The sequence below is a fragment of the Brassica napus genome, chromosome C4 (genome assembly GCF_020379485.1).
Source record: "Brassica napus cultivar Da-Ae chromosome C4, Da-Ae, whole genome shotgun sequence".
In the NCBI taxonomy this organism is placed as follows: Eukaryota; Viridiplantae; Streptophyta; class Magnoliopsida; order Brassicales; family Brassicaceae; genus Brassica; species Brassica napus.
The window spans coordinates 57,861,284-57,886,034 of NC_063447.1; the positions used below are offsets into that span (position 1 = coordinate 57,861,284).

Genomic DNA, 24,751 nt, shown 5'->3' on the forward strand with positions numbered 1-24,751 from the left:
GACAGCGGATTCGAAGCAGAGCTTGAATGCGTCAATGGAGCCTGCACGACAAAGTCGGCCAGCTGAGAATTAGTCACTTTTGATTGTGACGTTGAACTCCAACCTGCACCTACAAGAAACCCTGAAGTATTCTCGTTTGCATCTTCTGGTCCCGTAGAGACCGTTACGCAAGATAGCAAAATGGTGTTTAAGCTGAATAAACTGCTCGGTGACGAGACCGAGACTTTTGCTCCTTTCACCGAAAGGAGGAGATATAATGGTAAATGTCTCTCCTCATAAGAGGAGGATGATGAAATGGAAGAACTCTTCAGAAAAGAGAGATAAAGCATTAATAGCTGAAAGATTCGGTTAAGAATTCCAATGAACCCATTAGAACTTCTTATTACTCTAGCCAAAAGGACCCAGACCATAAAATTAATTATAGGCCAGACCTTACCCACAAATGCAGGGCTAAAACTTGGGCTGACATCTTGGATATTTTCCATGGGCCTGGCTCATGCTGTGAAGCTCGAAGGGCTGACGTCAGCCATACTCCAGCCGGATCTGAGAGATACGTTTGAGGGATACCACAAGGCGGAGCTGGATTGTGCACTGGAGGAGTAGTAGTGTTTGATGGAGGAGCTAGGAGGTATAGTCTTGTCGCAGGTGAGCACGTCGACGGTGGGGAACGCCTTGTCTGCGGAGGATGGGTCGTTGGTGGAGACATATGGGTAGCTAGCGACGAGGCACCGGTGAACAAGAACAGGGGGGACATGCGTATCAGACAGGGATCTCTTCAGAGAAAGGACCCGACAAAGGATACGATTGGGTTGAAGTGAGCAGTCGGGTGGTAGGTTTGACAGTGCGTCGAGGTTTACACTTACAAGGGAAGCTGAGCTACCGTCGACCTTAAGTAAGGCGTACCGTTTGTTAAGCGGATGTGAGGGCCAGCGACGGTTGAAGATTAGAGATCTGAAGCCCAAAGCACAGAGCGTCCTTGTAAAGAGAGAGAGTGGAAAGGTTAAGCTTGCACAAGCACAAGCCCTCCGGGAACCCCCAGAGAAAAAAACAGTTCCGGTGAGCTGCGACCGACGAGTAGCCACAGATATCGACGGCGTCAGATTCGGAAGAGAGGACTTGAAGAAGATGAAAAACACAGCAGAGAGATGGTAATAATCGAATGAGAGCATGATAGACCAAAGGAAAAGACAACGCCGGCGAGCTCTTGCTCCACCGGCGTTGGAATGCGGTGAACTCCTGGGTGTCTTGATATCTGTGTCAGAGAGAGTTTTTAAAATTTTAAGTTTTCCCTCTAATTTCGTTTTCTTTGCCATTAAATTTCCTATAAATATTTTTTTTTTGGTCAACATAATATTTAAAGGGAAAAGGAAGTGTTCAGTTCAGAAAAACACTAGTCTTTCTAAATCAATGCTAGATTTACTGAAGCGTAAGCCTAAACCAAGAAACAAGATACAAAATGTAGTAAGAATTGGTAATCACTAGTTTGGAGTTTATAGTCTTTTTCTTCCTAAGTCAAAATCCTATATGTGGTCAGTATGGTTCAGTTTCCATGTCTTGTAAGCTTTCTGGGAGATGATGGGTGTTGATGTCGATGCTGGGCCAACTACCTAACATATAATACCAACATTTGGGAGATGCGAAGAGTGGTCTTGGGATGATCGCATGTGGTTCAGATACCTTGCCATCTTCACTAGATTCATTAGTACTCAACCGCTATACGGGCTAGTCTTGCAAGTTTACTGATGGATTTAGAAAATTTTGAGAATTATCCTTGAGGGAGAGTGGTGTTTAAGGTGTTGATGGAGTCTCTGAATGGAAAAGATTTGGAATCAATTCGATGGTTGATCATACGACTAAAAGCATATGTATCAATTTGATGGTTGATCTGGAGCCTTTCAAAATTATATGGAAGATACATGTCAAAATAATTCAACTGTAGAAACAATATTGTTCGTTTTTTTCAAGAATGTGTTCGGTGGAAAAAATAAGGTTTTTGTGTCATAACTTGTTTAATGTCCAATCCGATCAACCCATGATATATTAATTATAGTTTAGTTCCACAATTTTTAATAAAAATTGATCTGGTCATCGGAAAAGAATTATATAATAACAACAAAAAATATTATATATGTATAAATAAAATGATCAAATATATAAAAAAAATTGTCGATAATATATACAAATAAACTCAGCGCATGACTTATCCCAGTGTAGCAAGAATGGGTAACCACTAGTTTAGAGTTTATAGTCTTTTTCTTTTTTTAATTAGTATTTTTCTAATTTTAACTCCCTTTTTTTTCTCCATAAGTCAAAATCCTATATATGATCAGTGTGGTACAATTTTCATGACTTAAAAGCAAATAAAATGAGAAACGTTTTCTTGTATTCAACATGCCAACACTGTCTTTGTACAAACTATAACTCTCCTCTATAAATCTGTTCATCTATTGAGTCCCTATCCAAAAAATCCCCCAACTAAAACAATATTTTCCCAACCTAAATCCCCACAGATTCTACAGAGATGTGCCATAACAACATAACGTCTGAAGCAAGAAGAACTCTTCAACCGAACCACCAGCTTGAATTACCTAACAACAGAGAGTGAGTTATATAGACAAATGCATCTCTAAATCAAATGCAGCAACCTCGTGATTATGACAAATCCATATCATCGGTCATCGACACCTCAGCTGATTCACTTCCAACTCTTCTTCGGTAGAAAAGAAGATAGGCCGCTTTGCTTTTGATCTCGGATTCGTCTACGGGTGAAACAAGACTGTCGTCGTAACAATACCACTCGTTGTCATCATCAATCATCTGCAAGAAACATATAATATAATATATAGGTGTTAGAGATAAAAAGGACTCATCATCAGGAAGTACAAAAACAAATTAGATAGAAGCGACCTTAGCGTAGGCAGTGTAGTGGCCAAGACCAATCCCACCGTCATGGTTGCACATTGCATACAGCTCATACAAGCATGACTCGCCTTTCTCCACGTACTTGCTCAAATCCAGCTCGTCAACTGGGAAATCCACAAACGTATCTATCTTCTTCAAAAAATATTTGCTAGTCTTGAACCGTTTTAATTGGAACACGAGAATCTCCGGCAGCTTCCACAGGTCAAGCTTCTTGTTGGCTTGTCTCTTCTCTTTGCATTGCGGACAAAGCCTGTGAAAGAATGGTCAAAAACTTAAAAGGCCTTACAAGACCAAAGCTTATTGCAAGTGAGTGCTATTAGTTACCACATGTTATCCGGTCCTAGAGGCTCTTCTGCTAAATATCCCTCCAAACAAGAAATCAGAGATATTGAAGGAGTAGGTGTTGAAGGCAATGGTAAAGACAAGGACGTGAAGGAGTCATAGGTGTTTGCTGTTTCCCCACAAACTGGACAAACCAGACTTGACTTGCATTGACCCTGACAACATATCTCAAACAGTCAGCAATGTAAGAGACAGAATCGTCCAGGTGTGAGACACTTACTTGGAAGACGTTAACAATGTCAGACTCTTGATGCAGGCCAGTTAACAAGGCAAGAAGCAGTTCCTGAAGCAAAACATTATCATAAACAAAAGCATTTGCTCAATTATGCACATTTGATAGAGGAAACAAACTAACATGAGAATCGTGTTGATAGTGACCAATAAACTGTGGAGCAGCTTTATCCACTTTCTTCTTGAAAACGCGCGGCGCAACCGCATTAGTCCCTGAAGACCATAACTCCGTCAACAGCTTACCAAACTCCTTAGCAAGCTCGCCCTGATGAGTGTGATCTCGCAAGAAGTATTCATGTATGGGAGGCGTGTGCGCCAGACACTGAACAGCGCTGTTCATGTAGCATGTGTTTCCCAAATTAACCAGTCCCGCTAGGCCTCGCTCATCAACTTCAAGAAGAATCTGCCAGCAAAAGTCATTCAAGAGAAATCAAATTTTGGCATGAGTGAGAGACTCTTTTGTGTCTAGATTACACACTTACATCTTGGTTCGTGACAAGACCAGACTCTTCAAGGCTCTTGTTAGATAAAGGATCCAAGAGTTCGCCTTTATTCATATCGTAGTAATCCCTGATGTGAGCCTGCTTATATACACACATAAATCATCAATGTGAAGCAAAAAGAACACATGTCCTCCATAGTGCAAAAACTAAATATAGAAATGACAAGACTTCAAATTACACACCTTTTCTAGAGATACTACCGTTTTAGCACAAACCATCTCATAAAGCTCCCTTATAGAGGCCTCTTTTGGCAACCGTATATCAGTAACCTCATTATCATCATTATCATCATCGTCATCTCTTGAATCTGACAGATAAAGGTAGATGAAGGTTCTTGGTATTGGAGGACCTCCGCTATACCTGAAAGAACAATAACATTTGATCAAACAACAACAACAAAGATAAGATAGAGAGACTCACACTCACTCACCATTCAAGAAGAGTATTCCAAACTAGTTGAGTAACAAGAACGTAAGCTTTCTCTTTAGCCAGCGATTTTCTACCAAGATATGGATCGGTTTCGATGATGTCACTGTTATCGATCGGTCCAGGCCTCGGAGCAGCTGCTCCTCCTCCGAGAGGCGTATTGACATACTTCCGCCAGCTTGCGTACCACCTGCAGCAATACACAACGTTGAGTCAAACAAGAGTGTTGTTTCTAAGCGGGAATCAAGATTTGAAGTAGAGAAGACCTTTTGGAGACGGCGAAGTAGGAGTCTGGTTCGTTCGAGTTGGTAGCCAGCTCCGAGACGATGCGTTTCTCTTCCTCGGGGAGACGAGAGGAGGCGTTTTCAGCCGTGGAAGCTGTAGAATTAGGGATCGTCATCTTCGGAAGATGAGTTGTGAGGATCCAAATCCAAGTATGATGTGTAGGCGAGAGAAGAAGAAAGAATGGAGTCTTGACTTTTTTTTTTTTTTTTCAGAAGAAGAAAGGAAACAAAAGGAACTCTTGAACTTTCATCTGTAGTATTTATATTTACGCGAGAGAGAGAAATACGAAGAAAGTAGAGAGCGAAAACTCGAATTTTCGTTTTATATCTTTTGTTAGACATAATCCATCAAAAAAAGCCCGTAGAGGACAGTTTCTAAACTCGAATTCGTTCATAGGCCCAACTCTAGTCCAAAAGTAAGAGTAGAAATTTGGACAATTCTTCAAACAAAAAAAAAACCACAAAAGCTTTATTTATATAACAAAAAACTAATTTATTCTTATAATATTTTAATATAATATTTTATTATTTATTATTTTATTTTATAAATCCAGAACTCTGTATTCTAAATCTTAATCTTTCAAACCTTAATCATCATCCCAAAAAACTAAATCATAATTTTCAAAAAAAAAAAAAAAAAAACTAAATCATAATTCTTAACCAATTAATCATACATGCATGTATTTAAATTATTCAATAAAGATTATTTTAATCATTTTCGTGTTCTATTTTTATCCGAACCAGTCTTCTATAATAACTAATTTAATTAGATTTATAGATATTCGATATAAATTTCAGATTTTCCGGTTTTTATTTGGTTCAGCGATAAATGTCCATAAAGCCTAGGCTTGATTTGTTAAAATTCTTGAATTTGCATTTCAAATCCAAAAAAATCTCCTGATTTAGTTTTTTAAAGGAAAGAATATCGTGAATATTCCATTGGTGAATTAAAAAAAAAAACAAAATTAGGTGTTTCTAGACTAATGCTAGGTGTATTTTACTTAATTAATAAAGATTTTAGAAAGAAAATATTCGGTGGTACTGACAGTCTGACAGGTGATAGCTGTAGTAGATACGCAACACGTATATCTCTATCTCCTACATTCGTTAAGAATCATCGGATCTTTATCGCATAAAACTAAAGAAAAAAGGCAAGGGACACAACACAGATGGTCCGATCTCAAACTCTGTGGTGACATCTGAATCTCTCCGGGTACGTTACGTTCACTCTCTCTATTCCTCTATCCTCCCCAGTCTCTTCTTCTCCTTTATGTGAATCTCACGTTACATTGTGTAGAATCTCAAGTAATCATGGAGAGGCTAACATCTCCTGCTCGTCTCATGATAGTCTCGGATCTTGATCATACCATGGTAAAAAAAAAAGTCACCATTTTTGTAATAAAGGTTCTGTCTTTATTGATGGGTCATGTCCGTCTTGCTCCAGGTTGATCATCACGATCCTGAGAACCTCGCTTTGCTCAGATTCAACTCGCTATGGGAACACGCTTATCGCCATGACTCTCTTCTCGTCTTCTCAACCGGAAGATCACCGACTCTGTACAAAGAACTGAGAAAGGAGAAGCCTTTGCTGACCCCTGACGTTACAATCATGTCTGTAGGGACTGAGATTACTTATGGTAACTCCATGGTTCCTGATCTTGGTTGGGTTGATGACTTGAATCATAAATGGGATTTGGGGGTTGTTAAAGAAGAGACCGGCAAGTTCTCTGAGTTAACTCTTCAGGTACAAGTCTATATCTTGAAGTCTACTTGTCAATGGGACAATGACGAGAGTGTGGTTGGTTACTGTAGGCAGAGACTGAGCAGAGGCCACACAAGGTTAGCTTTTACGTTGACAAGAGTAAGGCTGAGGAAGTGATCAAGGAGCTGTCACAGCGGTTGGAGAAACGTGGGGTAAGATTTGCTTTCATGATGCTATAGTAGCAATTGAATTTACCTTTCTTCTTAGCTCTGGGAATTGGGTCTGGGGGTTCGGTTTTGGAGGTTCTTTCTGTTCTAGAGGTTTGGGATCCTAAAGGATATTTAGAAAATTTGGTTCAGTTTTGATTCGGTTGGTTTGGTTTTCGGTTCGGGTAATAAAGTTGGGAGAGAAAATAGAATTTCTTTCTTCGTCTTAGAAAAAAAAAGAGTTAATTAACTGTGTTATTTTGGTTTTCGGTTCGGGTAACAAAGTTGGGAATCCGCTTAAGTAATTTTGGATCCTATTTGGTTCCGGTTGGTTTCGGTTTTTTGGTTAGTTTTTGGTTAATTTGGATTTAAAAAGTCAGAGAATTAAGGTTTTGAACGGATTAAAAGTCAGATTTTTCTAGCCTACGGATAAAATTTTGATATTTAGGATAATTTTAAATATTTTGGATAAAAGTAGTCTCGTAATTTGTTTGTTTTTTTAATATTTCAGTTTATAAATAATTTTTAAATTAATTTTAAAACTAAATATATTTAATACTTATAATTATATAAACTATATTATAAAAATTTAGATAACTATTTGGTCCGGTTCCGGATAATGTGCCCATGCCTAGTTTGAGATGATTGTGTGTGTGTGTTTTTGTTTCAGTTGGATGTCAAAATAATCTACAGTGGTGGAATGGATTTAGACATCTTACCACAAGGTGCTGGAAAGGGACAAGCGCTTGCTTATCTCCTCAAGAAGCTCAAGAGCGAAGGAAAGCTCCCTGTCAACACTCTTGCCTGTGGAGACTCCGGGAACGATGCTGAACTCTTTAGCATTCCCGATGTTTACGGCGTCATGGTAAGCAATGCACAAGAAGAGCTCTTGAAGTGGCACGCCGAGAACGCCAAAGACAATCCAAAGGTGATCCATGCCAAGGAGAGGTGTGCAGGTGGGATTATACAAGCCATTGGCGAGTTCAAGCTTGGTCCAAACCTTTCTCCGAGAGATGTCTCTGACTTCTTGGAGTGCAAGGTGGAGAATCCGAACCCTGGTCATGACGTTGTGAAGTTTTTCTTGTTTTATGAGAGGTGGAGACGCGGTGAGGTTGAGAACTCGGAGGCGTATGCGGCGAGCCTCAAAGCTTCATGTGTGAGTGTTTAAACAGATTTTTTTATAATTTAATTTGCACTGAAATTGCCTTTTGTTGTCAGCAACCTGGTGGTGTGTTTGTGCATCCATCTGGTGCTGAGAAGTCTCTGGTAGATACTATTGGTGAGCTAAGGAAGCACCATGGAGACAAACAAGGGAAGAAGTTTCGGGTTTGGGTAGATCAAGTCTTGGCTACAGAGACTGCTCCTGGGACATGGATGGTAAAGCTTGATAAGTGGGAGCAGAGTGGTAAAAGCCTTATTACATAATAATCTATATAACTCAAAGAGTAAAAACCAATAATAATCTAATTCAACTTTCTTTTGCCAGGTGATGAACGCATAGGCTGCACCACGACTGTCAAATTCACAGCAAAGGTATGATGAGATTGTGTAATGAGAGCAGCTTCTGGAGTTTTGTTGATGATTGTATGTATTGTGGAATGTGCAGGAAGGGGAAGGGTTGGTGTGGGAACATGTAGAGCAAACATGGTCGGAGGAATCAAAGTTGAAGGATGATAGCAGCTGGATCATCTGAATCACTCAAAATCTTTCTCCCACAGGCCACAGATAAAGACTTCTTTCTTCTCTTATGAATCTCTGCCATAAATTATTAAAACTTTGGCTTTAACACACGAGATCCAATAAAACATCGCCTTGTTAAAACTTGGTTCTTAATACTCATCATCTACATGATACATCTATTATCTATTTATCCAAGCAAACTCTGTTTTCTTGAACCCTTTTGGACGGTTATGGTTTCTGTTTCTTTTCCAACAAGCAAGACTATCTTCTCTCCCCTAGCAGCACAAACGTTTTGAGCATATCTTTATGAATAGTCTAAAAAAAATATTGGTCTAGAGATTTGTTTTAGAGATAGGAAGAGTTATGAAGTTCAAACTTCAAAGTGTCCTCCTAATCCACGTGTACTTATGTTCATATTCCTAATTGGACTTGGAATCATATGATAATCTTTATAAAAGAAAATAAATTATTCACGTATTGAGAGATATGACGGAAAAAAAACTGTAAATCATAAGATCAGAAGATTGCGCGTGTGGCAAGTAATCCTTGATTCTAGAAAAATAAAATTGTTCAAAGATTTTGGTAAGATAAAGAGTTTTCAGAAGCACTGGATATGATTCAGTTTACTTGCGCATAGATATCTGCAAAAGCACACACAACACTTGAAGTAGTACATAACATAACAATTAGAATTCGTAATTAGGTTTTTTTTTTTTTTAACATCGTTATATCTCTTTACATGTTTTACATCGTTATATTTTCCAAGCCGTCTGCTCCACTTTCCACGCCTTTATTATTTAGTTGTTTTTCATGTTTCAACTTTCAATAATAAAAATAAAATAAAGACAGTTATATTAGTTGGAAAAGAACAGTGTTATTAATGATCGTCTCAATACTTTTCTTCATCTCCATGCTTCCCTTTTCTTCGAAATTTCGATCATGTCGCCACCATATCTATAGTTGCTAACATCTTGATTAACAAATAATTTCAGAAAGAAAATGGAGAGCTCAACTGGGTACATGACGGTCTTTTTCGTCTCTGGAAGCGTGGTGCTCCTTGCGGCTCAACTACACAAGCGTCTCTTGTCCTGTTACATGGAGAAGCTTGAACTTCAGTTCGGTACTAAAAATCTTCTCTCCCATGTTTTGAGTCCGTGCATGTTCGTATTTAGTTAAATTTCTGATCTTATTTATAGAAAAACATGTGTAGATATGAAGAACAAGGAGAAGAACAAGAAGAAGAAGGAGAAAAAGGTGAGTTTTGCAGTAAATGTGATGGAGCCGTCAGGGAACAACAAAGAGTATCGCCGGAAAAATAAGAAATCAAAATTTGAGGATGGAGGAAGAAGCACAACAAAGTAGTCAAGGTTTATAACAAGTCAACTCTCATTCAACACAATCCTTCATAGTTACTTCCTCCGTTTTTAATATAAGTCGTTTTAGAGATATTTTTACGTTCCAAATTATATGACGTTTTCGGTTTTCTATATAAAATTTATTAACACTTAATATTATATGACCAATAATAATATACATTTTATTTTATTATTGGTTGATTTATGATTAGGTAAATATTTAATGATGTTTTTGTTTAGAAAATATAAAAAATTAATGATTTTTTAATCTATGTGCACAATTGTAAAACGACTTATATTAAAAAAGAGTATAAAGTAGTCAATTATTTTTCGAAAATAGTTTCTCTTCTTTCTTTTTGTTTTTCGTTTCTCAAATCCTGTGTTTTTGTTTTGCTTAATTTGGTAAATCTTAATTACACACCGCTCTTCCCAAAATTAGGCGCTAAAACCGGACCACATATCACATATGTATAATGTATCCCATGTTGTCATTTATGTCGATGGACGCAGAAGATGTTAATGTTCTGAGTTGTATCAACTACCGTATTTATTAGGACCAGCTAAAAATTCAAGATTAACGTATTAATTAGGACCAGCCAAAACTTCAAGAGAAGGACCAGTAATGATTTTAACAAAACAATTGCGGTTTCACAAAGGCCCAATCTGGTTACGGACTTCTACAACCCAATCACTATACTGCTTACTGCTTAGGGGGGCCTTTTCTTTTTGTTTTTTTTTTTATCATTGAAAATTCAAAAGAGTTTCATCTCAAGTGGTTGTGGTCAAAACAATGCCAAACCTTAAAAGCAATTAAAATGGGAACCAATAGGCCCCCTAGTAAAATACACCCAAACAGTCGGGAGAAAAACCAAAACCATGCCTTGAAACACAAGCTAAAGCAGAAGGCAGCTAAGAAGGTCGAAATAGATCAACATGCTGATGCCTCTGTAGATAGTAGTTCAGACAACCAGCGGGGGCCACCAGTAGCAACGTACGACTGAAGACGATGGTCTCTTGTAACACTATCAGCGATAGCAGAGGCTGCCCGGTTACAGGTGTCAGACACCAGAAATAAGCTACTCTTCGGCACAGAGTAAACGTTTTTAAAAACATCATAGCACAAAGAGTAACAAGAAGGGACCTCTACCGGGTTATTGAGAGTAAACGTCTTTTGTTTGTTCCTCGCTTTTTCGTTTGTCTTTTTTTTGACCTTTTTCCTTTAACATTTTTTCATTTTTCTTATGATTTATATACTGATTTGACATTTAAAACATGAAATTTTGTACGTAATTTTGTAAATGTCAATATGAAGAACTGAAATTGGTAAAAAGTGATAATGCAAAGATTGAGGTTGGATAGCTAAGTAAGTATCTTGAACTATGGAATTTTATCGATCACAAGAAAAACTCAGAAAAGAAAGAAGACTAGAAACATGGTAAAGTTATTCCATATTCAGAGAAAAATATACAATGGTGTATCCAGCTACTTAGCTGATCGTTTTTCTAATAAGATAGACAATGATTATTTCGTAAAAAAAACAAAAGAAAAAATGATTTTTATTTAAGAAAAAAAACGAGAATCAGAAAATAAATGTCTTGTCAATCTTTAATTTTGTAAGAATCAAGTTAATGATACTGTATTATAACTCCACGATACCTAAATTCATCAATAGTGCCATTGTATAAGATCTTTTGATTATTTTAAAATGGCCATATATCTCGCATCTACCCGAAAAGCTTATGTACAATGCATTCTTTTTCCAACTATTGTCTAATAAATGTTCTTTTCTCTAGTATAAAAATTCCTAAAAATCATTTGACTTTTGCTTTTTTGAAATATTCTAATTTCCACCTTCCTTTTTCGGTTTTTCAACTCCAATAGGTTTTATAAAACCAAAATATATATATATAGACTTCAAAAACATGTGTTTTTCGGTACATATATTGGCACTTTATAAAACCTAAAAGTAAAAGGATATGTTTTATTAAAAATTACTTAGAAGTGAAGAAGTCCTTCATGTCACGAGTCAGGAGCTCCTTGGCCATAATTTAATAACCAGAAAATGCAAATTACAAAAAAAAGAATCCCAAAGTTGTTTCCTCTTTTATTTTATTGTTAGTTGAATACTATTGTTTTCTCTTTATATAATGTTAGTGGGCCGAGAACGGAGCTTCGAATCAAAGGAGAAGACCAACCACCACGACAGTGTCGGTTCGAAGGCGACGGAAAATCTAACGGCAAGTAAAACGTCGCCGTATCAGATCATAAGTAACGGCGAAAGCGAGATTATATCAATCATCATACATTAAAGACTTTTGACGCGCTATTCCACCGCACGTGCAAGAACCAAAGCTCATTAACGTCAAATATAGCCTTTACGTTTCCATGAGGCCTCTTCTTTTTACATCTGTCTCACAAAAGATTTTGTTTATCAAGTAGATCGGTGTATGTGAGATGTTATTTCACAATCACGACATAGTTTTGCAGTAAATCTCAAGCATATGCATTGGTCTAACATCTTATTAACAACGATTCTTACTATAAAAAATGACTTAATGTTAGATCCAAAGCTTAAATCGATGGATATATTTCAACCAAAGACATCTTACCTTCCTTCACTGGTTTTATTTATGATTTATATATGTGACAAAATTAATCTAGCTAGGAATTAAAAGTCATCTACATAGATTTATTTATAGAATTCCATCCTCGAAAATGTTGTCATTCGCTCAAAATGAATTCATGACATTTGCAACCGAACTTCAAAAACCCTTTCAGGCAGTATTCTAATTCATACGGTCATTATATGTTTACAGAATGCTAATTCATTCGAAAATTAATCATAAGAAAAGTAAAGTAACTTTTTGTGAAAAAATGCTAATATATGGAAGAACAATTGCATAATTCATATATATACACTTAGCTTTTTTCATAATACATCGAAAGAAAGCTTCACATTTATGAATTCCTGAGATGTAAATTTCTTTAAAGGGTGATCTACAAATAAATATTTGGTATTAAAAAAAAGATCAACAAATAAATGTTTTTACCTAATAAATATTTATTGTAAATGTCATGCAGTAATCATCAATAATTTGTTTTCTTTTTGTTGAAAATTTTGGACTAGCAAATACTAGGTGGTTTGGACTTTGGTAATATAATAATATTGGTTCATGACATCTTTGTTACGTTATATGAGTGAGAATAATCTAAACTTATGTTGGCATTTTGCTAAAGTTGTTGTATCACGAAACTACAATTAATTAACGTTGTCGTTCGTGTTTCAATGCTGTAAGATAAAATACTGTAAAGAACCTACAAAATATATCCGCCTCGAAGCATGGCATTTGTATCAATGAAGCTTAATGAGTAACGTATTATAAAACTCAATTACAACTAATTATTATAGTTACAATAGTTTGAGTCGTACGTTACTACGTTTTGATTTGCAAGCCAAACAATCGATATTTTTTATTCCTAAAAAAATACAAAGATGGAAAGTTTTTACTTGAAGTGAAGTTCAGATACTGAACCGAGTTAGAAACCGACACGAAAGCTTCGAAGACAGAGACATAGTGCTTGAGTTGTTGAACAGAAACAAGTAGCAGCCCTCTGTCTGAAGGAGAGGCTTCAAGCTAGGCATACATCTGAACAAAGTGGCACGTGTAGACCCCACTTTTTACCCATTAAAAATAAATAAATAAATAAGCAAAAAGACAACCACCCAAAAATACCAAAACAAAAACAATTAAAAAGAAAGAAGAAACTTCACATCAGCTTCAGAGAATCTCTCTCTCCTCAACCCCTTCTTCTTTCTTCACATTGCCGACACTTCCCGCTCACCTCTCTCTCCACAAACGCAATGGACTTCTCCAATAGCTTCTCAAAGCTCCTTCTCCTCCTCTTAGCCACCTCCATCGCCACAGCATTACCCGAAAACAAACCCACCTCAGGTCAAATAAACTCAAACTCAGTCCTCGTAGCTCTCCTCGACTCTCACTACACAGAGCTAGCCGAGCTTGTGGAGAAAGCACTCCTCCTCCAAACCCTCGAAGAAGCAGTTGGTAGACACAACATCACAATCTTCGCACCACGTAACGATGCCTTGGAACGTAACCTCGACCCTCAATTCAAATCTTTCTTGCTCGAACCAAGAAACCTCAAATCGTTACAATCTCTCTTGATGTTCCACATTCTCCCACGTCGTATCTCTTCTCCTCAGTGGCCTTCGCTCTCTCATCACCACCGTACACTCTCCAACGACCATGTTCACCTCACCGTCGACACTACTCGCCGGTTAAAAGTCGATTCCGCTGAGATCGTCCGTCCAGATGACGTCATTAGACCTGACGGCATCATCCATGGCATCGAGCGTCTTCTTATCCCTCGCTCTGTTCAAGAAGACTTCAACCGCCGTCGTAGTCTCCGTTCAATCTCCGCCGTTTTACCAGAAGGAGCTCCGGAGGTTGATCCAAGAACCCACCGTCTCAAGAAACCAGCTCCAGTCCCCGCCGGAGCCCCTCCAGTCCTCCCAGTCTACGACGCCATGTCACCAGGTCAGTGCGGTCGCACCGCCGTGCCCCCGCCCCCATTTTTAAAAGTTAATTAGGAGCTCGAGTTTTTTTTAGATATACGTATTTACTACAAATATTAAAAAAAAAAAAATTAATAAAAATGTCCAAAATATTTTAATGAACATATTTTTGTTTTCATCATAAAGTTTATAAAAATTTTACTCTTAATATTTAATTTTTTTTATTAAAAGTTAAATAAATATTAATTTTGAGAATCCTAATTGTTTTACCTGCCTATAAAATTATTAAACCGGTCCTGTACCAGGTCCTTCTCTCGCTCCGGCTCCAGCTCCCGGACCCGGAGGTCCACGTCACCACTTCAACGGCGAGGCTCAAGTCAAAGACTTCATCCACACTCTATTGCATTACGGTGGCTACAACGAGATGGCTGACATTCTCGTCAACTTAACTTCCCTAGCCACCGAGATGGGTCGTCTCGTCTCTGAAGGTTACGTTTTAACCGTCTTGGCACCTAACGACGAGGCCATGGCTAAGCTCACGACGGATCAGTTGAGCGAGCCGGGTGCTCCTGAGCAGATTGTTTATTACCATATCATACCGGAGTATCAGACAGAAGAGAGTATGTACAACGCAGTACGAAGATTCGGGAAGGTGAAGTACGATTCATTGAGATTCCCACACAAAGTGTTGGCTCAAGAAGCCGATGGTTCTGTTAAGTTCGGACACGGTGAAGGCTCAGCTTATTTGTTCGACCCTGATATCTACACCGACGGTCGGATATCAGTTCAGGGTATTGATGGTGTCTTGTTTCCAATGAAGGAGACACCGGCAACGGAGATGAAACCAGCTGCTCCGGTCGTTAAGAAAGTTGCTAAATCAAGAAGAGGTAAAAAAAACTTTTTAAGTCTTTATTACTTTTCTTTTACATTTAGTTTTAGATTGTGATTGCTCCTGTCCTTAAGTACTTGATTTTGACGTCTAAACTAGAATTACATCATTTTTGTGTCGTAGATTGTCAGAAAGTTAAATAGTTTAAGCAGCCTTGAGTTTGGTCGGTAAATGAGAGTAGACGTAAACATGTGGGATTTGGAATAAAGCAGAGACGTGTAAGGGCATGGAGACAAAACTCTATTAACAAACTTTGTTTTTTTAGTTCACATAATAGCTTCTTTTTTTTATAAACCACCGACGAATAATCCCATAATAACCATTAAATTAATGGAAAATGTCTTTTCTTTTGTTCTTTCTATAAGACAAGCTGTGAGGCACAATTGGTCGTTAATGACAGCTTGTTTTTATTTTTACTAAACCCCAAACCAAACCCTTTTGTCCTTATTTTGAATTTGGTTCTAATCATATATTCATTGCACTAATCATTTCAAAGAAAAAGTCACTGATTATGTGATAATCTACGCAGGTAAATTGATGGAGGTAGCTTGTAGAATGATGGGATCACGGTTCATCCCATGTCAATGATTTTACACGTTGTTATCAAAATAAAACCAGAGCTTCCAAATTCTTGCTTCGGTAAACATCTGGAAAAGAAAAAGAGAAAAAAAATTGAATATGTAAATGATGTGATTTTTGGTTCGTTGCGGTTTGCATGCTCTATTGTAATTTTTTATATTCAAAATATATATATGAATACGTGGACAGTAGGTTCTGATGAAGTTTGTTATTTGGGGTGCATGAAAAAGATGGTAGAAGTTAGAGAATTCAATGTAATACAAATTACTATACAACTATATGAACAGCTATATGGAATAATAAAGGACTGATCGGTTTGTGTGCTTATTTATTACATTCTCTTTTTTTTTCAATTGATGCATTATTGCTCTCATTTTGTATAATACTACTATACATAAAATATAAAATCTGGCAAATAATTTAATGTGTGATCGGCATATAGCTACAATGTCCTTTGCTGTAATAGATCAATCAACGTAATGTATAATGACCCAAATGTATATTCACTCACCTGGTCATAATATCAGCGGCTCTGTTTATTGTTTATACAAATACCAAATGTATTTATTTTTGTCTTCATCAAAAACAAGTTTATAAAAGAATCAAGTATTCATGCTTACTAAAGATTATTATAACACACATACTCTTTGGTACACCGACTATTTATTTACATGTACCAATTTTTTTTTTGGCCATCAACCAAACTTTGATAGAGGATCATTCTGATTCTTCATGGCGAGCTTCTAGAATAGACAAGAAGGGGACAAGGGAGTTTACAGCCGCGAAGTAATGTGCATGTGAATGTCCTCTTTTAACCAAGGAGTCCGCACGGATGTTACAAAAACGCGGTAAAAAGGTTAAAACAACACTCTGAAACTTAGAAAGCAAGAATTTAATTTTATCCAACTTTGTTGATAGCGCCGGCCATTCTTCATCTCTGTTCACCTTGTTGATAGTCTGAAGCAAAATTGATATCGTCGAGACTTTTAGCTCGAGCTTTTTTCATTGCCCAAATGATGCCCTCCGCTTCAACATGTATAGGTGATTGAGCTCTGTGAGTGCAAAGCTGTCCTTGTAGGATCTCTTCCTCCGCCTCCAAAAGGAAAAATCCCATCCCATCCATTCATGACTTGCTGCCCACGAGCCATCTACTTGGCTCATGACAGCGGTAGGGGTTTACAAGTATCATTTAATTAATACTTCATCCGTTTCCGAAAGTAAGATTTTTTAGATTTTTTTGTTGTTCCACAAAGATAGATTTTCTATATTGTTAAGATATTTTTTTTATACTTTTGAAGAACATTAATTGAGAATATTTGAATTGATTAAATTTCATTGGTAGAAAATTATTGAAAAGTATATGATAAAATAAAAAATAAATTAAATTATAAATATTTATTAAATTTTTAATAACCGTGTATATTCTAGAAAATCTTATTTTCGGGAATTGAGAGAGCATTATTTGCTTTTACAAAGCTATAACTTGCCTTTGTTTATATCAAGATATTTAATTTTTGACAGCTTAGGACACGTACCATTTTTAATTGACAAGTACCATTTAATTAATATGATTTGCTTTTACAAAGCTATAACTTACCTTTGTTTATATCAAGATTTTTAATTTTTGACAGCTTAATGTTACTATTGAGCCGGTGAAGATATTAGGAAGAAGTGGGGACTGGACATGAGGACAAGTGAGCTGTGTGGGGCTTTTGTCTTCATGTAATAAAAGTCTGATTCTCTTTAGTCTTTAGCCAATTAATATCATATCACTAACTTTGTAGTAGGCGAGAGTCAAAGTCAAAGTTACCAAGTGTTTAACATGTACATATTCACTACATACATTTATTTTGACAAAAAAAAAAACAATGCAAGTATTAAGTAGGCCTATCCATCAATATTTAACTCACATCGTCTCGTGTTCATTGTTCCATAAAGAAGTTTACCTATACAACAATGAATGAAGCATAAATACTAAGAATGACGCTTAACATTTTGAAACATAATATCTTGTATGGATAACGAATGAGAATCTTAGGAGTGAGTAGTGTCAGTAGGCCTATCCATCAATATTTACAGGAATCGTTCAAACAAAGCCCAAACAGATTTAAACCATAATCTTGTTTCCGACCACAAACATGTTGCAAATACAGAGCACCCCACAAGAATATTTGTATCCGACCCTAACATGTTTAGCTGTTAATAAAGACCCCACCAGTCTCCTTTAATATATAAACATTTGCACAACTCGCCACTATTTTACTCTCCAAATTCACACATATTTCATCCAACAAATATTAAGAGACCATTTATTAAAAACAAACCGAGGCTTAATTTTTTTAAAAATCTGAAAATGAGAAGCAACTGTCAAAATAGACACAATGCAACAACTCTATTCACACTAATGCCTTTAAAAAGGAAGAAGAAACAGAGATGCCCAATGCCAAACGCTCTCTTTGCTTTGATCAGCCTCCCACGGTAACTTCACTTGTCATGATCTCACCCTTCACTTGGATGTTGTCATGATCTCAGCCTTCTCTTTTTCTTTGCTTCTTCTTTCTTCACTTCTTTTCTCCTTTCTTCAGCCTTCCCTGACTTCTCTTGCGTTTCAACTAGAGCTGTAAACTGGGTTAGCCCACAGTCCATTAGCCCATATCCATTTATCCATTTATTGTTTGTGGACAAAGAGTGACCATGTCCATTAGGAACCATGTCCATTAACGACCAGACCCACTAACACCCATGTTTACATGGGCTGCCATGGAATCCATAATGGACCATATAAGAAATTTTTAAAATTTTAATCTATAAGACTACAAATTTTACAGTTTTGGCAGAAAACTCGATTTTCCAATCTTGTAAGGAAAACTCGATTTTGCGGTTTTGGCGGGAAAACTCGATTTTCCGGTTTTGGCGGGAAAACTCGATTTTATGGTTTTGGCGGGAAACTCGATTTTTACGGTTTTGGCAGGAAAACTCGATTTTTCGGTTTTGGTAGAACACGATTTTCCGGTTTTGGCGGAAAAACTCGATTTTGCGATTTTTGGCGGGAAAACTCGATTTTACGATTTTGACGGGAAAACTTGATTTTATGGTTTTGGCGGGAAAACTCGATTTTATGGTTTTGGCGGGAAACTCGATTTTTACGGTTTTGGCAGGAAAACTCGATTTTTCGGTTTTGGTAGAACACGATTTTCCGGTTTTGGCGGGAAAACTCGATTTTGCGATTTTTGGCGGGAAAACTCGATTTTACGATTTTGACGGGAAAACTCGATTTTATGGTTTTGGCGGGAAACTCGATTTTTACGGTTTTGGCAGAACTCGATTTTTCGGTTTTGGCAGAACACGATTTTCCGGTTTTGGCGGGAAAACTCAATTTTCCGGTTTTGGCGGGAAAACTCGATTTTATGGTTTTGACGGGAAAACTCGATTTTTGCGGTTTTGGCGGGAAAACTCGATTTTACGGTTATGGCGGGAAAACTCGATTTTACGGTTTTGGCGAGAAAACTCGATTTTGCGGTTTGGCGAGAAAACTCGATTTCTCCGATGGAACTCAGTTTCAATCACCAAATCGTCAAATGAGTCGCATAAACTCTCTTTCATGATGAAATGAAATTTTTCAATTTTTCCCCAAATTTTGGAAACCCTAGAATTTTTTTTTAATTGGGCCGTCCATGTCCATATTAACCAAATCCACAAACACCCAAAGATTAAATGGTTTCCCAATTTTGACCATTTAAAGCCCATCTGGAAATATGAGTATAACAAATGGAAGCCCAAATATATTTGGACATGGACGCCTATTGGACAGCCCACCCATTTTACAGCTCTAGTTTCAACCTTTGGCTGAGGCTTTGTTATGGGTTTCTTCAAGATAAATGATGATGAGTCATTTGGTTTTGTCACCCGAGGACTCGTCTCACCTCCTGTTGCACCACCACTACTCTTTCTGCGTCCTAGCTTTGGAGATTTAGAACGAGTAATTGGTATCTAAATATTTTCACGGACCACACAACATGAGATACAACAACTACCAATTTAGGAAAAGTATGATCACATAGGAAGAACAAAGAAGCAAACCTTCTTCAGTTCAACCTTAGGTGGTGGCTCTTCAAGATCAAACCAAAAGAAGAAGACACAAGTTAAGACGAAACAAAAAAAAAGTCCTCTAGAAAATGTAAAATGAAAAGGTTGCAAGGATAGAGCAACAACCTCTTTCCGTTTTTTTTTCAGCTCTTTCCTCCAACCTGAATGAAAATCCCAACACTACTTCTCCTCCAGCAAGGTGTAGAAGTTCTATTGAACATCCAAACATTATAAAGAGAGATGAGATGCATAGGTCATTAACAAACATAAGAAAGAATATGAAGAAAAGGCATACGAAGTGGTATCGATCATCTTCCTTGTTTGCCATTTCAGCTTTCATTGGTTTATTAGCTGTTTTGATGTTTAGAGTAGTCTACTACTTCCTGCAGAGAATGCTAATAGAAGATTGATGTTGAACACTGTTCAAAACACTGGAGTCTTGTAAGAAAGATTATACCTGTACCGGAACATTCTCATTGAGTACGTTGTCAGTGTTCTCCGAAATAGCACTCACATCCTCCACCGGTTTCTCAGACGCCATTCAGACACAAAGAAAATGTATGTATCCCACAAAGATGATGATGATGAAAGAGAACTCAGCTCAGATTCAAATTCAAACTAAAGACCGATCTTTCTCTCTTAAGGAGCCACCCATCTGATCCTAAAAGAGCTGCTGAAAATTGGAACATAGTAATGCTATTGATGTCAACAACAATCATTGAAAAGAAAAGTCTTAACAACAACACTCAAAAGTTTTTGCAATTCCATTATAATTTGCACCGACCAAAAGGCTATACGATTATCATCAGCTAAGCTTCCGTCCGTTATTGCTGACGTGTCACGACCATTTCACATGATTGTTTTTTCACGGTTTGGCCCCGCCTGATTTCCTCTCGTCAAGTTCTTAGACCATGATTAAGCATGATTATCCCCAGTCCTTCTCCTTATCTTCTGCTAAGAGATGATTCTTAAATTTTCTTAGATTTTAACTAAAAAAGGCTAAGAACTATCTATTAAATAAGATATATAAATGTTAGAAAATATGCGGTCAAATTTTTGCGGAAAACCGAATTTATGGGAGAGGGAAAACACACACAAAATTGTTAACGGAGTTCGGCCAATCTTGCCTATGTCTCCGGACCTGCTACAGATCTTTTATTCTCAACCCGAGAAATTTTTACAAGCTCTCAACTCACACCCGATCCCAAATACACTCAAGAAATTATACTTAATTTCTTATAGAGAAAAATTTTCTCACAAGAAAGATTTTTTTTCTCTCTCTTATTTTCTCTCTTGCTCACTCTCTTCTTCTCTTGTTCTCTCTTTCTTTGTTTTTGGGATGCCCTTCTTCTTCTCCTTGTGTGGTTATTTATAGGAGATTATGGGGAGTTGGTGATATAAATCGATGTGATATAAGTAGACTGTATTATAGTATCTATATCTTTTGTTGTAAGATATATGTTATGTTTCATGTTTAATGTTTAATAATATATGTTTTATATTCAGAAAATGCCAAACTTTGAGACTATCGATGGAGATTTGTGTTTGGCAGATAGTGCGTCAACGCACACGATAATTAAAGATAAGAAATATTTCTCCAGTCTCAAAATAAAAGATTACGCTGGAAGCGTAAGTACAATATCTGGTAATGCAAAGATTATTATGGGCTCTGGAAGAGCGAAATTTTCAATGCCAGGGGGAACAATATTTTAAATAAGTGATGCATTGTACTCCCCCGAGTCTCATAGAATGGATATCATATTGCGACTATGAGTAAAAATGACACTGAATTTCTTTGCATTAAGTCCGAGAGCAAACATATATTGGAAGATTTAAGAATGTTATCCTCTGGACTATATTGTACGAAAATTACCATGACTGAGTCCTATGCCGTGGTAAACATGAAGTTTACTGATACATTTAAAATTTGGCATGAGAGGCTAGGACATCCTGGTTCAGTCATGATGAGAAAGATAGTGCAAAATTCGAATGGCCATCCGTTGAAAACCGGAATTTTTTTGCAAATGGGCGAGTTTACATGTAATGCATGTTCTCAAGGAAAACTTATAACTCGGCCATCACCAGCAAAAGTAGGCAATGAATCACCAATGTTTTTGGAAAGAATACATGGTGATATATGTGGGCCGATCCACCCACCGTGCGGGCCGTTTAAGTATTTCATGGTATTGATTGACGCATCTAGTAGATGGTCAAGTGTGTCTCTTTTGACGACACGAAATACGGCTTTCGCAAAGTTCATTGCCCAGATAATAAAGCTGAGAACGCAGTTCTCAGAGTATGTCATTAAGAAAGTAAGGCTTGATAATGGTGGTGAATTTACATCGCAAGCATTTGATGATTATTGTATGTCAATGGGGATTGATGTGGAGCATCCAGTTCCCCATGTACATACACAAAATGGCATGGCCGAGTCATTGATAAAACAGTTGCAGTTGATTGCAAGACCGTTAGTCTTGAGAACAAAGCTCCCAATTTCTATATGGGGTCAAGCTATATTGCATGCGGCTGCACTGGTTCGGCTAAGACCGAGTGCATATCATAAGTACTCCCCATTACAATTGGCATCTGGGCAAGAGCCAGATGTATCACATCTCCGTGTCTTTGGGTGTGCAATCTATGTTCCGATAGCACCGCCACAAAGAACAAAAATGGGCCCACAAAAGAGATTGGAAATATATGTGGGTTATACATCACCAAGTATAATAAGATATCTAGAACCAGTAACTGGTAATATGTTTACGGCATGATTTGTCGATTACCATTTTAATGAGGATGAATTTCCAGCGTTAGGGGGTTGAATTAATAGAATTCCTAAAGAGATTACTTGGTGTACACCGTCGTTGTTACACCTTGATCCCCCTACGAATCAAAGAGAGCTGGAAGTTCAGAAAATTGTGCATTTGCATAATTTGGCAAACCAGTTACCAGATGCGTTCACAGATACGAGAAGGGTGACGAAATCATGTATACCCGCTGAAAATGTTCCATCCAGAGTTGATGTTCCTAAAGAACAAACTGATGGAAACAAAATGAACGAACCTAGGGTTCAGTTAAAGAGGGGAGGCCAGCGGGTTCTAAAGATAAAAATCCCCGAAAGAAAAAGAAATTGGATGAACAAAGTAAGGTTCCAGAAGAACCTGATACTGAAAAATGTCTGAAAGAAGGCATATATAAAGATGATCCAGATGACGAAAAGGGAACAGAAAAATATGAGATTTCCATCAACTACGCCCGAGATGAAAAGTTATGGATCAGAAATAAGATAAAAGATGTTGATGGAATGTTCTCCTTTTCTGTGTCCAAAGAGATCGATCATGAAAATGATGAATCCGATCCAAGGTCCATTTTGGAATGTCAGAAAAGACATGATTGGGAGGAGTGGAAGAAGGCCATTCAAATTGAATTAATCTCCCTGAATAAAAGAAATGTCTTTGGACCTATAGTCATAACGCCTGAGAATATAAATCCTGTTGGGTATAAGTGGGTATTCGTGAGAAAAGTAAATGAGAAAAATGAAGTAACACGATATAAAGCCCGATTAGTTGCCCAAGGTTTTTCTCAGAGACCGGGAATTGATTTTGAGGAAACGTATTCCCCGGTAATGGATGCAATTACGTTTAGATTTTTGATGAGCCTAACGGCATATAAAAATCTTGAAATACATCTTATGGACGTTGTGACTGCATATTTGTATGGATCCTTAGATAACGATATATATATGAAACTCCCTGAGGGATTGAAAATGCCAGGGGCAGTAAAAGAAAAATCCAGGGAGATTTGTTCGGTCAAGTTACAGCGATCACTTTACGGATTAAAGTAATCCGGACGCATGTGGTACAATCGCTTAAGTGAATATCTTTTGAGTAAAGGATATGTGAATAATGCGATATGTCCATGCGTTTTTATAAAGAAATTGTCATCTGGCTTTGTGATCATTGCTGTATATGTAGATGACCTGAACATAATTGGAACTCATATGAAAGAGGAGTTCGAAATGAAAGATCTCGGCAAGACAAAGTTTTGTCTTGGGCTCCAAATAGAGCATCTCCGAGAAGGAATATTTGTGCATCATTCAAATTATACGAAAAGGTTATTGAAACGCTTTTATATGGATAAAGCGACTCCTTTGAGTACTCCAATGGTTGGTAGAACTCTAGATGTTGAGAGAGACCCTTTTAGGCCCTGCGAAGATAACGAAAATATATTAGGTCCAGAAGTACATTATATGAGTGCTATCGGTGAGATTTTGTATCTTGCAAACTGTATTAGACCTGATATTGCCTTTGCTACTAACCTCCTAGCAAGATATAGTTATGCTCCTACTCGCAGGCACTGGGACGGAATAAAGCATATCTCCAAGGTACAGTTGATTTAGGGTTGATTTATTTTAGAAAACCCGAGTTTGGTATGGTTGGTTTTGCAGATGCAGGATACTTATCAGATCCACATAAGGCTCGATCGCAAACCGGCTATATTTTTACGATTGGTGGAACCGCGATCTCTTGGCGGTCCTAGAAACAAACTCTGGTTGCGACATCTTCAAATCATGCAGAAACTATTGCGCTTCACGAAGCATGTCAAGAATGTGTGTGGCTTCGATCAATGAGTCAACACATACAAGAAGCAAGCGGAATAGTCAATGAGAAAGAGCCGACGAAAATATTTGAAGACAATTCAGCTTGTGTTGCTCAACTTAAAGAAGGCTATATCAAGAGCGACTGAACAAAGCACATCCCTCCAAGATTTTTCTCGTACATAAGGGAGTTCGAGAAAAATAAAGACGTGGACATCAAATATGTACGATCATGCAACAATCCAGTTGACTTGTTCACCAAAGCTCTTCCGTCTACAACATTTTGAAAACACGTCTATGGTATCGGAATGCGGCATTTGCGTGACCTGTAACGACGATGCTAGGTCCACTACTTTCAGGGGTAGATTACGACAATGTACTCTTTTTCCCTTGTCATGGTTTTTGTCCCAATGAGTTT

General features: G+C 37.4%; 4 protein-coding genes across 4 annotated transcripts; 3 read left to right on the plus strand and 1 right to left on the minus strand.

Annotated features, from left to right (window-relative positions):
* Window positions 1–2,164: 2,164 nt before the first annotated feature.
* Window positions 2,165–5,041, minus strand: LOC106394051 (ubiquitin carboxyl-terminal hydrolase 10-like). The gene is made up of 9 exons (XM_013834669.3): window positions 4,691–5,041; window positions 4,429–4,614; window positions 4,181–4,358; window positions 3,978–4,076; window positions 3,620–3,898; window positions 3,485–3,547; window positions 3,247–3,419; window positions 2,908–3,172; window positions 2,165–2,817 (listed from the first exon to the last, which is right to left on the minus strand). The coding sequence occupies exons 1-9, from the start codon at window positions 4,822–4,824 to the stop codon at window positions 2,653–2,655; spliced, it is 1,542 nt and encodes a 513-aa protein (XP_013690123.1). The 5' UTR covers window positions 4,825–5,041; the 3' UTR covers window positions 2,165–2,652.
* Window positions 5,042–5,735: 694 nt separating this feature from the next.
* On the plus strand, window positions 5,736–8,514 carry LOC106391426 (probable sucrose-phosphatase 2). The gene is made up of 8 exons (XM_013832065.3): window positions 5,736–5,921; window positions 6,006–6,079; window positions 6,153–6,452; window positions 6,521–6,622; window positions 7,287–7,772; window positions 7,835–8,021; window positions 8,103–8,149; window positions 8,223–8,514. Exons 2-8 carry the CDS (start codon window positions 6,020–6,022, stop codon window positions 8,307–8,309), a joined length of 1,269 nt encoding a protein of 422 aa, XP_013687519.1. The 5' UTR covers window positions 5,736–5,921; window positions 6,006–6,019; the 3' UTR covers window positions 8,310–8,514.
* Window positions 8,515–8,752: 238 nt separating this feature from the next.
* LOC106384581 lies at window positions 8,753–9,841 on the plus strand. Its single transcript, XM_013824545.3, has 2 exons — window positions 8,753–9,416; window positions 9,507–9,841. The coding sequence occupies exons 1-2, from the start codon at window positions 9,296–9,298 to the stop codon at window positions 9,656–9,658; spliced, it is 273 nt and encodes a 90-aa protein (XP_013679999.1). The 5' UTR covers window positions 8,753–9,295; the 3' UTR covers window positions 9,659–9,841.
* A 3,557-nt stretch (window positions 9,842–13,398) lies between these two features.
* Window positions 13,399–15,980, plus strand: LOC106391428 (fasciclin-like arabinogalactan protein 16). The gene is made up of 3 exons (XM_013832067.3): window positions 13,399–14,207; window positions 14,491–15,072; window positions 15,604–15,980. The coding sequence occupies exons 1-3, from the start codon at window positions 13,514–13,516 to the stop codon at window positions 15,660–15,662; spliced, it is 1,335 nt and encodes a 444-aa protein (XP_013687521.1). The 5' UTR covers window positions 13,399–13,513; the 3' UTR covers window positions 15,663–15,980.
* Window positions 15,981–24,751: the final 8,771 nt, after the last annotated feature.

Coding starts and splice junctions, on each gene's coding strand:
- LOC106394051 (XM_013834669.3), bottom strand. CDS start 4,824: ATGACGATCCCTAATTCTACAGCTTCCACGGCTGAAAACGCCTCCTCT. Junction 4,359..4,428: donor TGGAATACTCTTCTTGAATG/GTGAGTGAGTGT, acceptor TTGTTCTTTCAG/GTATAGCGGAGGTCCTCCAA. Junction 4,077..4,180: donor CGGTAGTATCTCTAGAAAAG/GTGTGTAATTTG, acceptor GTATATAAGCAG/GCTCACATCAGGGATTACTA.
- LOC106391426 (XM_013832065.3), top strand. CDS start 6,020: ATGGAGAGGCTAACATCTCCTGCTCGTCTCATGATAGTCTCGGATCTT. Junction 6,080..6,152: donor CGGATCTTGATCATACCATG/GTAAAAAAAAAA, acceptor GTCTTGCTCCAG/GTTGATCATCACGATCCTGA. Junction 8,150..8,222: donor CTGTCAAATTCACAGCAAAG/GTATGATGAGAT, acceptor TGGAATGTGCAG/GAAGGGGAAGGGTTGGTGTG.
- LOC106384581 (XM_013824545.3), top strand. CDS start 9,296: ATGGAGAGCTCAACTGGGTACATGACGGTCTTTTTCGTCTCTGGAAGC. Junction 9,417..9,506: donor GAAGCTTGAACTTCAGTTCG/GTACTAAAAATC, acceptor AAACATGTGTAG/ATATGAAGAACAAGGAGAAG.
- LOC106391428 (XM_013832067.3), top strand. CDS start 13,514: ATGGACTTCTCCAATAGCTTCTCAAAGCTCCTTCTCCTCCTCTTAGCC. Junction 14,208..14,490: donor CTACGACGCCATGTCACCAG/GTCAGTGCGGTC, acceptor GTCCTGTACCAG/GTCCTTCTCTCGCTCCGGCT. Junction 15,073..15,603: donor AGTTGCTAAATCAAGAAGAG/GTAAAAAAAACT, acceptor TAATCTACGCAG/GTAAATTGATGGAGGTAGCT.